Genomic DNA, 14,062 nt, shown 5'->3' on the forward strand with positions numbered 1-14,062 from the left:
GTTAGCCGAGTGCTAACGTGACTAACTGATGAAACAATACAGTTTGAAAACCAAAATATGTCTACTGTAATGTCTGAAGAATGACAGACAAAAGACGCTCCATGTCTTAACCTTTAATTATTACGCAGAACAGCTATATCACATGCGCACCAGTTATGTAGTTATAACCCTATAACTACATAAACAGCACTTTCACAATGATTATAAAGTCTGTGCGCTACACTACATTCTTTATTATTAAACGAAGTAATTAGAACAACGACAGTCTACATTAATCGACACATTCTTAGGAAATAGTGGGTTCACAGCGAATTATCAGAACTATTTCAGTAAGACAGTAATATCGTGCTTTACCTGGAAACCTAAAGCTGCACTAGGTGTACATCACATATTAGCACAAAAACTTGATATTTTGAGCACTCAATTGAAAATGTACACATAAAGAATCAATCGTACTTACAGGTTGTGGTTCGGAGATGGTTGTTGGTCCAAATAAAGAAGATTAGAAGCCAACAAAGATAAAAGGCAAGATTAGAGAAGCAGTCCTCGGTAAAATGAGAGCACAACAAAAGGTTTGAATTGTATTGCTGTGGTATCGGGGAACATAGCATCTTCTCGACACAGAGAGTGTTCGTATTTCGTGGGCAGGCGGGGATTATGCTAATGTGTTACCCAGTGACGTAGATCGGTAACAGGCAGAAGATTCTAAAATATAACGACTCGTTAAGGCGATTCTGAGTCGACTCTTTCTTTTGAGAGACAATATCTTTATTTATCATGCACTTTTTTTGATTAACAACTTTGCAGACTGTTTACATTGAAGGATAGCTACCTTACAAACTGCAAAAGAGATATTTTTCGAAAGCCCTTATGACCTGCTCTTTAAATAACAGCGTTACAGTTTTTCTGGGGGAAAAAAAATACCCAGCAATACCCAGAAACCACCACTGAGGAATAGAGATGTCAGAATGACTGTGAGCGCCACATGGTTGGTTAGCCAGTAAATCTATTTTAGTACAGTTTAACCGAGAGACTGATTTTAATCCTTTTTGGCATCAGATGTGTGCCGTTTAACTGTAATAAAACTGGAAATATTGTCATCCTTTAAAGTGATAATTCACACAAAAATGAAATTCTGTCATTTACTCACAAACCGGTAAAACTTTCATCTGTGGAACAGGAAATGTCTTGTCTTGGTCACCATTTACTCCCATTGTATGGGAAAAAAAATGTTTGGTTCCCAACATTCTTCAAAATATCTTCTTTAGCGTTCTACAGAAGAAAGTAAGTCATTCAGGTTTTGAATGGCATGCGGATGAGTAAATGGTGACAGAATTTTCATTTTTTTGCCTGAGCTGTCCCTTTAATTAGGGATTGAATTATGGTAGTGAAGACAGAGAGGTTGTTCAAGTGACCCAGTGCTAAATCCAATACAACACAGATGTGAAGTGTGGTATTTGCTAAATTTTCCAAAGCTTAGTTTGACTTCCTAGAGCAAGCTGAGGCAGATATACAGCCTGCTTCAAATGTTCCCCTATTTTCCTGTCTTCTATTGCCATTTACCTCCGCAATCCAGCCAAAACTCCCTTTGTTTAAAGAATAAATCTGGAGCACTGCATGCAGTTGGCTCTTTTAACCCTGTTCTTTGTAAATGTATACTGAATGAAGAAATGAATTGACCTGAGACGAGTTCTGTGTACTCTTGTAAGTCTTCAGTTTCTAAATAACTGCAGACCTCCATAAACGTTTAGGCTTGTATCAGATACTGATACATTAATTATTGCTCATGGCATTCATAACATGTACAGGATCTTATCAATGTTTTATTTTTCTCAGTTTAGTTACTGCATGTTTACCTTACATGGTCATTTATACATAACACATAACATTTAGCTTACACTCACTCTGTTGTACTCTCACAGTACCAGCATAGTAAAGGATTATGGGAAATTTCATAATTTAGCTTTATGGTATCAGCCAACTAACTATTATTAAAACAATTAGAAAATATAACAGTTTTTCCTGAATCTTTCTAAAAACTGCACCGTTTATCTAGAGAGAAAGTGGCCATTTATTTTACTTTTAATTTTTTTTTTTTTTTTTTGGTGTATGGTACACTTCTTTTTCCCAAGAAAAATAAAACTCACAGACCATATATGTTGTGTTCATCACTTCTTGTTAACTTGTGCTGTGTACATTTACATTCAGTGGGTACATCCCCTTTTTAATTTACTGAAATTAGGAGTGTCCATAGATTAAATTACACAACTAAAATAATTAGAATTAAAATTAAATTAAAATTTCAGACATTGGGGTGTGAATTAAGAAATATCTTGATGTTTGGTTTGAGCTTATTTTAAAGCTTGTTTTAAAACTTTTTAAGTCATCTTCAGGTCCTTGTGGGCCCCCAGTCCCTTGGTTGAGAACCACTACTCTAAACATGTATTTCTGCTATTTACAAAATTGATATTCCTTGCAATTTGGAAAGTATTATTGAATAAGCACGTTTAAAGTGGCATCAGAAGAATTTTTCAATATTGTTGTCAAGTGGCTGCTAAATGTTTTCCTATACTCATTGGGTCTATACATAAGGCAATTTCAAATAACAACAATTTCAGATAATACAATTAATTTTTACTTTTGTTGGATCTGAACAAAGTACTACTTCAACTTTTGATGTAGCCAAAGACATAGAAACCAAAAGGCTAAGTAACTTCTCATCAGTGTCTGACAAGATTCAGAATCAAGCAGTTTTGCACAGTGGCAGTGTAATGTGTAAAAGCAGAGGCACACACAAATGTAGTCATACAAATATAGAAGTAAATGCTGATTAAGTCATATTAAGAGTTAAAACAAACACTGTGTTGTTCCCTAGGAAAAAAAAGTGTCTGCCAACTGAAGCACTGTATCTGGATCATTGAGCAATTAAAAGCACCCATGCTGCAGAATGACAAATCATAAAGATGTCATGTTACTACAAGGTGTATTTTGCCTCACAGAGGCATGGCGATTCAAGCTGTTTGTGTCCCATTTTCGTTTATCTCCACGGCGACAAAGTAGCAGTGCCTTGAAGGTGACCCGGAAAGACTCATTGCAGAGGGCATAGCACATGGGGTTGACGGTGCTGTTTATGTAACACAGCCAGTATCCCAGCTGCCAGAGCTTTTCAGGTACACAGTATGAAATGGAAGCCAAAACCATGATGTTGTATGGTGTCCACGTGAGGATGAAAGCCAACAAGATAGCACTTAGTGTCCGAGCTGCTTTTTTCTCTTTAATGATCATATTGATGCGATGTTTAACTCTGAGCTGGTGGCAAATGCTGTGGTCTGATTTTTGGGGTGGTTTTAAGTGGGACTGTCTGGTGGGACGCTGAGCTGATGAGAGCTCTTGCACACCCTTGGTATCCTCTGATCTACTTTGGAGATCCTTCAACTCGATTGCAGTTGGATTGGATGAAGCTGCTCTTGCCTTGATGTTCTGCTCATGTTCCTCGTCTGTTGAAGAGGACAAGGCGCTATCATCCTCATCTTCAATGTTCCAGCTACTGTTGCTGTAAGACTCCTTGTAACTCTCATGAGCTGACTTCTGCAAAATGGCTGCCATTTTGTTTCTTGTTGAATTGAAACACCCAACTGACTTTCCTTTGGCTTTGCCTGGTCCCTTTCTGGAATTTGTTTCCTTTGAGCGACTAAGGTTGCTCTTGGTACTGGTTTGGTGCACTGATTGTTTGTCCAACCCATGCAGAATATCTCTAGTGTTTCTCACAGATCCAACAAAACCAGCAAGTCCTTTTGCCCTGTTCTCGATTTCCCAATAAATTCGCCAGTACAGAATAATCATGATAGTGATGGGTAGGTAGAATGCAGCGATTGCAGTACCGTATGTAAGCGGAGGAACCTTCAAGAACGGGATAGAACAGGCCTGGGCTTCAGCCCCAGATGGTCGTCCCACCACATGAGGCCAAAACAAGATAGCGGGTCCCCATAGCACAAACGATACCACCCATGCAAGAGCGATCAATGCAGCTGCTGTCTTCGGAGTTCGCTTTGTTCGATAAGTCAGCGGTCGTGTGACTGAGAAGTATCTGTCAAAGCTTATGACCAGCAGGTTCATTACTGAGGCGTTGCTCGCTACATAGTCAAGTGTCAACCACAGATCACAAGCTAGATGTCCCAGTGTCCAGCGGCCCATGATTATGTATGCAGTATATAGGTTCATTGACACTGTACCCAAGATCAGGTCTGCCACCGCCAGACTCAGAAGATAGTAGTTACTGATGGTCTGTAGCTGACTGTTGACTCGGATGGAGATGAGCACCAAGGAGTTGCCCAGTATGGTAATAAGAGAAAGAGGCCCAGTCACAAGCACAATCAGAACCACCTCCCATTCCTGATGAGGATTCGTGGTAAGGTTTGCTGCTTGTGAGATGCAAGTGTGGTTCATGTTCCCAGGGGAGACACGACATCAGATCCTTGAAGGGCCAAATGCATTCTTCAGGGCAAAACCAGAAAGTGTCTCGTGCATTACTGATTATGAACACTAGGGGTGCTCTGTGGCTCTGTATTCAGATAAGAAAGACAGGAAGGCAAGTTTAATTTTTTTTTAAAGCACCTTCAGTAAATTACTTTCTCAAGCCTTTTGAGATGATGACTGTTTGATAGCACTATAATTTTAATTGGTTAGTCAGACCTCTTCTTATATGTAATTAATAACCAGTTTTACTCTTTACCAGTGAGCTTTCTATTAATAGTAAAAAAAACTTTCCATTATACTTTATAAGTATATTTCTATTATATACTTATATAATTTATTCCTGTGATGCAAATCTGAATTTTCATCAGCCATTACTCTAGTCTTCATTGTCACATGACAATTTATTATCGATTTTGGGAACAGAAAAAAAAAATTACTGACCCCAAACCTTTGAATGGTAGAGTATTTACAAAAGATGTGTATTTTAAATGAATGCTGTTTTTTTTTTATTAATTTTTTTTTTCTTTATTCATCAAAGAAACCTGAAAATAGTATCACAGGTTAAAAAAAAAAAACATTCAGCAGCACAACTGTTTCCAACATTTATAATAAATCGGCATATTAGAATGATTTCTGAAGGATCATGAGACACTGAAGACTGGAGTAAATGCTGAAGAAAATTCAGCTTTGCATCACAGGAATAAATTATATTTTAAAGTATACTAAAACAGAAAACCTTTACTTTAGATTGCAATAATATTTCACAATGTTACTGTTTTTTCTGCATTTTGTGATTAAATAAATGCAGCCTTGATGAGCATAAGAAACTTCTTTAAAAACATTTAAAATCTTACTGATACCAAATTTTTGAACAGCAGTGTATGTGATATGGTTTATGAGATGGGATGTATTTTAATAGCAGGAATAACTTTGATAATATTCAGACATTTCAGAACATTTCATGTAACTTCATTTTGCAATGCACAATAGGAAAGTATTGAAAAATCTCAAAAGGTAATGTTTCTGCCTCATGTTTACATGGACAATGTAATGATGCTGAGTATATCTGAATTTAAACTAAATGGATAATTCTAGTTAAAATAATTGTATTGTGCAAATTATAATATTTCAGTCTACATTTATTTGTTTTCAGTTGTTTCTAAAACATTTTTAAAATAGTTGTTTGTCATGTTCATTGACACTATGCAGAGATTGTTTGCTTTCTTTTTTTTTTTTTTTTGGCTTTTGCGGTTTAACATTTTTATTAAGACTTACGAAGATTCCGGCAGTTTCATGGTACATGGTCAATTTGTGTATAAATTTCCAGGTTAAATGTGAATGTGCACCATTAACACAAGTACAATTCATCCATTTCTTTTTGGATTCTCTAATCATCTTTTTATAGTTATATTATAGACAATTTGCCGGGTGCATGACTTTCCCGTAGATGCAAATACAGCAAACTTTTATTAGAAAATGCTGATTTACAGGTTATATGGCCTGAGTTTAACCTGAAAATCTCCAGAAAGTCTTAATATAATTCAATTTTAAATAGCAGTGGCCATGAAATAACAATATTGACAACATCATTAACATACCGACACTTACCTTTTTGGTAACCTGCCGTTACCTTTAAATTGTACATTTGAGGTCATAAGATGTATATTTATCCGATTTTTCCATGTGTCCACTGTAGGATGATGCATGATTATCCCTGATTCCACTGGGAATACTTTGATCAATCCCAGTACTCAAACAACAGCTACTTCCATGGTTGTGTTTGACTTGTAGGAAATTCTTGTAATAGAAAATAGTTATAGTAGTTCATCATAACATGGTAGCCCACTGGCTCCTCCACCTCGTCTGGCAAGAGGTGACAATGTGTGCTCTTCTGGCTGGAGGACCTGAGCTGCAGCAGCGGAAATAGGCGACTGTAATAATATGTGTAAATACTGAATGAGAGGCTGCTAACTGTTCATTCTCAAAGCCCCGTTGACAATGTGCAGACACCTCTCTTCATGTTTACCTCAAAGAAGCTCTGAACGCTGATGGGCTGGCGACCATTCACTCTCATTTATAATAAACAAGAATATGGTGTATTACAACAATTGTGAGCCACACTGTTTTTCTCTCTCTATTTATACATTATACTTGATGTACATATAACCTGGGATTCCTCTCAGTGATGGGTTAATACATGTACACCGTCCATGAGAGTTTGTGAGGTAGCTGTACAATGCACAAACAGATTTAAAGAGAAACAGCATAACCCGATAATGATACAATTCTTTACTTCAACAGTCTAGAATGGTTTAATTTCGAGACATTTGATCAGTCAGTAAGTCGTGTAGTCATTTGAAGATGCGTTTTGTTTCATTTATGTAGTTTAAGACATTTGGTTTTGTGAGTTTTTGATTTGGACAGAATTGTGACGTAAACTGATAATACCGTACAGCTGAGAGGAAAGTAATGCATTAAACCTGTTCATTGTATACTTAGCAAACAGTCTATCAGCTTGTTTTATGTAAAACAAATTTGCAATTCACAGTTTTTCATTTTCACAATTTTTAATTTCCTCTCTTATCGTTTAATGGGACACTCTGGGTGTGACCATTAGACTACATAGATTAATATTGTTTGCCTTTATAGACTCATTACAGAATACACCTTTGTAGTTAATCAGTAATCACCTCTCTTTCTCACGCCAACTCACTTCTGCTGTGCTGTTGTAGCAGAATACAAACACATGAACAGCTCATTTATTAATTAGAGGAGAGTGAGGTAAGATTTGCCACTTTAATTAAGGTGCCCTAGGACGGGAGAAATGAGGGATAAAACCAATATACCCAATTATATATTGCTACACTGACATTCTAAGGAAGCATTTATATCATTAAGCCATCTGTTGTAAACCAAGTAACACTTTTTAAAATTATTTTATTAAAGATATTCTTTCCATCAACAAACATGGGAAAAATTCAATCCCATTTCCTTAATATTGAGAACAGGCATCCTCATGTATCTGTTCACCATTCCAACCAAAAAGGAGTATGACGTGTTACTTCCTCCTTGCAGTTTCCTGGTCGTGTAATGGTCAGATTTTTTCATATGTTTGTGGAACATAAAAAATAATTCATAATTTCATTGAAAGAGGAGATTTCACTTGCCAAGGGCACCCTTGTTTTTTCCCCCAAGCTATCGGGTCCATTTGCCCTAAAATTCTCAATCAAGCCAATGTAATGGTACTTCACACAACTGGTCATAAAGATCCTTAGGACCAAGTCACCAACTCATTTTTTTTTCTTCCTTATTCTTTAATTGTGAAGTATATGAAAAAAATATCATATATATGAGAGAATGATAATGCTGAAAGCTGAACCACCATCTCTTGAGAATCTGTCTCCCATTTTGGGAAAAGGTGCCTGTTTAAGTAATTAGTTTAATCTTTAGCCAAATCATATGTTTGTTGATATTTTATTTTATGTTGTTGTTATTATGTTCATTATTTTACCTTACTCTTATATGGAAAGAACAAAAAGTTTTTAGCAAATCCCATCTACTTCTTTTAATCACATAATGGTATATAATGGGCTCCTACAATGAATATCGGGTCACTTAGAAACTGTGCACTGTTATACACGTTAAACACTGGTTCATCTTATCTCACTCTCCCCTATGCATTAATGAAAGTTTTCTTTTTATTATTTTTTAAAGAATATGTATTTCCAATCAAGACTATTAGTTGTTAACAGATGCCTTATTGTAGTCTGGGTAAACGACAGTAAGTTTCTGTTGCTGAGTGAAGATGGACGTGAAAGTCCACATGAACATTACAAGGAAGAGATGGGAGCAAAAGGGAAAGAAGTGAGAAATGTAAATAAACGTATGCTTATGTCTGTGTTTTGTCTGTTAAAAGAGGCTTGACAGTTGTGAGGCTGGTCACGCAAGCCCTAAGATAAAAATTTTACAGTGTTTCCTTTAGTTTTTAATAGGTTGTCACTTGTACAGTGCCCATTGCAGGGGTGAGAAAAGCTGTTTAGGAGCGGTAGATGGATGTCTTGATATAGGCAGGCACTGCTGTATGTTTGATCAAATGTGCTGGTGTTAGTATGTTCCCCAAAATCTGCTATTTCAAAAAATAATGATCAGTTAAGGAAAAGTTTGAACAGTATGCGTCCTAGTCTTTAGCCATTTTCAAAAAACTTATAAAGACTGGTCAGCACCTGACCAGTTAATACTAGCACTTACCTGTTCTGTTCTATTTGGTTTTTTTTTTTTTCAAATTTTTTTTTTTTTTAAACTTCCAAGACTTGTCACATAATTTGTATACTGTTGCTCTCTTGTTGGTCTGATTGCTTCTATTGTTCTCCTCATTTGTAAGTCACTTTGGATAAAAGTTCCTGCTAAATGATTAAATGTAAATGTAGCCTAAATGTTCTGATCCATGCATACAGAAACTACAAGCCAAGCAGCAAGCCACAAATCTTTGTGTGTGTGTGTGTGTGTGTGTGTGTGTGTGTGTGTGATAAGAAAAAAGTTATTAAACCTGTTACACTGTATTATGACAGCACTTTTTGTTAAAAACTAAGGTCAATACCGTGATAACACCGCATACCGTGATATAAATGCATTAGCAATTAATCGCAACATGAAAATTTGATACCGGCATATCCCTAGTCAGAATCCTATGTCACTGACCTTGTCATGCAATTCCCAGGGGAGCTTCTTGATTGACAAGTGCCCCGCCCCTTTCTGTGGAATCACCCCAATGAAGTTATGTGATTTCAGTCACATGACATCTATGCTAAAATTATAGTAAAAATCCTGTTGACTAAATTTTGTTAGAACAGGAAATAAACACACTGGAGTTTAGGTGTCCCAGATTACCCAATGTCCCAGATTACCCGAATTCACCCTACTACAGTTATCAATGCAGTAGACCATTCCCCTCTACGTTTTAACGGAACGTTTTAGTCCTTTGAATGTTATGGGGCGCAACAGGGGCTGGACTGAAAATGGGAAAGCATCTGAGAAAACAATTATTTTGTGGGATGTGTGCGACCCTCGGCACTTTCCCATTGTTTTAACCGCTCATCTGCGGGACAGGAATTCCAGAACGGCTCCCGCCCACCGGTCACGCTAGTCCTGGTCATGGAATATTTAGATTGCTTATGAACAAATTGTCTCTGTTTGTCTTATTCCTCTTTTTTCTATTGAGTCAGTATGTGCTCGCGCCACAGGTGGGCTGTGCTCTACACCTGTCTACAGGAATGACATGTGATGCCCGTGAAGCCTCACTGAAGCGAAGCGTGCTACCTGCACAGCGCGAGCGTGACCTTTAGGTGGACCTGAGGCTGTTGTGCTTTTGAAACCAGATCGGAAAACTTACAGGTAAGACAAATGGCTCCTAAATGTATCTAGTAATCTTTCCAGCTCATCTAGAGACTTTAGTTTTGCATGCTCCCTGAATTCGACGAATTCTCCCTTTTAACAAAATGTAGTTAGACGGCTGTCAGTTTGAGTCTCAACCGTGTCTCGCGCTCCATGCGGCCCGCTAGCTTTCTCTTATTTCTAAACGTCTTGTGGTATAAGTAATTAGGAGTGAACAGTAATTACAACTTTATTTAATTAGGTTCAATTATGTTTCACCAAATCTATAGAATCGCATTAATTTAAGGCAACCCCAAACTTTTGTTGAGGTGTGAATTACACGATTTGATGTCCTCATAAAAGAAGAAAAAGCATATAGCTTGTTGTGCTCAAATGCCTCTTCTTCAAGAATGTGTAATTAACGTCATGAAAAAAAAGAAAGAAAATCCTAATAATGTACTATACAAACTCAAATGTCAAAAAGCAGAATAATATGTTATTACGTTACACCTCCTGTAATGTGTATGGGTGCTTCTTCACCTTTAGGCATTTTTATGTTGTAGAGATTTGGTTTCAATCAGATTTCACTTTTTCCCCCATTAAAGCTGCCTTGCAAACTTATTTTGCTTCATATCTCAAAATGGATTTCATGTATAGATTTATAGTGAAATAACCATAAACCATTTTGATACTTGTTATGTAGAAATTATTTATATATTTTTTTTTCAATTTTTTTCATTAAGTTGTGGCATCTCATTTCCACTACCGTAAACAATTTTACCTACATATTATTTTTCCAAAGTATAGCATCAGTGAAGAGAATGTATTTAGGATACAAAAAATGCTAGTTTTGACACTAGCCTTAGCCTGAGTCGGCTATTTTATTATAAAGATGTATAAAATGTAATTTCACCACAGAATTTTACAAAAAACAATACATCATTTGAAATGTGGTGAAAATGACATTGTGGTGGAAACCAGAAAAAAAGTGACAGAAATCTCTTGTGCATGTCCACTGTTAAAACATTTTAGTTGTCAAATTAAATGAACTAGTGAGAATGTGAAGTGTTTTAACTGCTTTGTCTAGAATTGTCTAAAAGTCCACAAACATGTGCATTGTCGAAGAAACACCTATAGCACCCCCCCCCCACTCTTTTTTTTAGATAAACCGAATATGAAAAGCATTTTCATCAGTTATTTACATTTTAATTTACACACAGTTTACACTGCTTAAAGCAATGATGTACAGTCTCATAAAAAAAGGTACAAAAGCTGTCACTAGATTGTTACCCTTTTAAAAGGTGCTAATATTTACCATTTAGGCACTGATATGTACACTTTGGGTACTAATGAGTACTTTCAAGGTACTTATATGCACCCATTGGGGTAAAAATGGTATGTACTTTTTGAAAGGGTACCGCCCCAGTGACAGCTTTTGTTCCTGTTTTTCTGTGAGTGTACTTCATTACCTCTAGACAACTGTTACAAAACTGTCTGTAACAGTCATTTTAGATCTCAGTGTGTTTCAAATGTTAACCTGTTGCATTATGTGTTTGCAGCCCAAACTAAGCTTCAGTGATTACATTACACATATGTGTCCTTGTCTCAGTTTCAGTCTACTTCTCTCTCGTTTCTTTGTCTATCGTAGCTGGTCTAATGATTTTTCAGTTAACTTCAGTGCTGATTATTCCCAAATTCAGATAGCATTGACGATTATTACAATGGAAACGGTAGGTATAGCAACTGTGTGTGATACTTTTTTTAGTCATTTTATGACTATTATCCTGGTAACCAACGAAAGCATCTCTGAACGGGAGTTCTCATCTTGTATGTCACTCCAAGCAAAACGTATAGGACTAATTCCAGCTGTTACATCTTCTCAGTGTGAGGCAAGGAATTGCATAGTTTGTTGAGCAAGTTCACTTCAGTGACAGGTTGGTGACACCTGCAGGCAGCTATTTGCCTAATAATAAAAGCAGAACCCTATTAGCTTCATCAAAATCATAAACAACACTAAAGTAAAATATATGTGTGTACTCTGAAATGTAACTTGAATATTGCATTAGAACATACCTGGGAAGTATTATTATCAATGTCCTTCTTTATAGTCAGAGAAAGCATGTTTTGCCATCAACATGCACGGTGCTGTTTAAGGGAATGTATCACATTTGCAACTCTTGCAACAGTGTATTTCTGCATTGTTCTGTTCCAGTCAGGGCCAATGAAATTACCAGGGGCCATGTGTTCATTCCCAAGTCCCAAATTATAGCAGTTTCACTTTGGAACAGAGTGGTATGGGGTGAAATTGGCTCCATGAAACGGTTAATGCAGGGAGCCTTTGCACACAGTATCACTATAAACAAGCATTAATACTCATCCATGCATGCTGGGTCAAGTAGAAGAAAAATAAGACTGTTCTCCTGCTTTAGAGAGTACTGCTTGCAAGAATGATCTGCCATAGTGATTTGATAAATTAGACTGTTTACATTATTCAGAGGAAGTAATTCATCAAGGTGTCTCTGGGATTGAAGCTGTTCCAAACTGCACAAAGGCTTGATAAAGAATCCAGCATCTTAACTGTTTACCTTAAAGGGATTGTTTACCTAAAAATGAAAACTCTTTCATCATTTACTCACTCTCATGTTGTTCCAAACCTGTATAACTTTATTTCTTCTGTGGGTCTCAAAATAGTCTGTGTTTTTTTCCCCATACAATACAGTGGTCTTTTGGACCCCCCTGTCTTTCATTGTTTGAACAAAAACGGCTGAAACATTTTTCAAAATATCTTCTTTTGTATCATACAGTTTTGGCATGACATGAAGGTAAGTAAATAATAACAGAATGTTCATTTTAGGTGAACTATTCCTTTAACATGTATCTTTAATTAGCAAGGAGACAAAATAGTTTACTGGCAATTAATTAAATAAAGGTATGTCTATTTAGGAACATCCACAAAAGTGAAATTCCTTGAAAAATTCTACTCAAATTCACTGTACTTGCAATCCATTACAGCATTACTTCTGTGTGGTCTTGTGACTGAAGACAGATCCCAACCTTTGCAGCTGTTTTGTTTAGTCCGTGTTTCAGACTGTACAGTGATTCTGAACTGATTTGCACAGCAAACATACAAAGATGCCATGTCTGCTCAGAGATGCTTTCAGTTAAATGTGTAATGTTCACTTCAATGAGTGCCAGAAAATATTTGTGTTTTATGTGTGTCAGTGTGTTAGAGGTCTGTTTTTTGAGTGATAAGTGATGTGATGAAGCAGCAACAAAGGTGGTCAGTACAGGATGTTTGTACATGTGTTCTCGTATGTGTGCATGTTTGCTTTTTAATGAAAGGTCCAATTGTTGATGTAGAGAAGGGAAATGCCAAACCATACTGAAGCAAAAAACAGACAGTGACTCTGAAGTGATCTTACAGAACACACACAAACTGTTTGTTTATGTGTGAGTTTGAAAGGGCATTGCATGAGCCTGAAGGGGGCTGGTTTGAGTTTGTCTTTATCATGTGTTCATCACCGGATTAATTATGTACTAGATGTGTGGGGGTGTGTTTATGTGTGTTTGTTGTCTACTACCATGGTCACCATGTCCATCACTGCTATGTGTTTGCTATGTCTGATGCTGTGAATAATTCATTCAGCCCTTCAGCTGGCAATATGCATGAACAGCTCATTGGTATCCATGAGTAGTTTTGCATTAAATTTGAATTGGAGATTATGAAAGTGCACACCCTCTGTATCCGTATTATAAGTGGCATGCTGGATTCATTAAAATCTTGTCTTCCGTTCTCCTTCCTGTTTTCCACTCGCCCTATAAATATGGTTAATGAGATCGTATGTCAGTCAGGCCTCCTCTACATAAGCCAAGTGTTTCCAGTTGTATGACAAATGGATGGTTTGGCTAAACACAGCCCAATATGATTTTCAAAATACAAGATGTGAATAGAGTGAGAATTCTTGAAACTTGATATTGTTTTTTTGTCAGTATTTTACACTTGTAGTCTTTCTCTTGTACTGAATATCAGCAAGGTTTTAATTTGACCGCTGGAAATCATCATAGTTGTGCTTATACTAAAGTATATACAGTACAACAGTAAGAGTGCGATAATGATTAAATATCTGAGAAAATACAACCGTTCAATACACCAAAAAGTTAATATTAAGTATTTCAGACAAAATTTCCCGTTAGGTCACATTTTTCTTCCCTTTGC

General features: G+C 36.6%; 2 protein-coding genes across 2 annotated transcripts in view; both read left to right on the forward strand.

Moving 5' to 3' along the window:
- LOC107661242 (zinc finger protein ubi-d4-like) overlaps positions 1-8,344 on the forward strand; it is a 26,960-nt gene extending 18,616 nt beyond the window's left edge. Inside the window, exon 8 of the mRNA XM_016450742.1 lies at positions 8,314-8,344. Coding sequence (XP_016306228.1) covers positions 8,314-8,344 — 31 coding nt within the window. The remainder of the gene's footprint in view (positions 1-8,313) is intronic.
- Positions 8,345-9,588: 1,244 nt separating this feature from the next.
- Positions 9,589-14,062, forward strand: part of LOC107661193 (unconventional myosin-Ic) — a 26,312-nt gene continuing 21,838 nt past the window's right edge. Inside the window, exon 1 of the mRNA XM_016450672.1 lies at positions 9,589-9,867. The gene's annotated coding sequence lies outside the window, so the exon portion shown is untranslated. The remainder of the gene's footprint in view (positions 9,868-14,062) is intronic.

The sequence above is a fragment of the Sinocyclocheilus anshuiensis genome, unplaced genomic scaffold (assembly GCF_001515605.1).
Source record: "Sinocyclocheilus anshuiensis isolate Anshui unplaced genomic scaffold, SAMN03320099.WGS_v1.1 scaffold1365, whole genome shotgun sequence".
Taxonomy (NCBI): Eukaryota; Metazoa; Chordata; class Actinopteri; order Cypriniformes; family Cyprinidae; genus Sinocyclocheilus; species Sinocyclocheilus anshuiensis.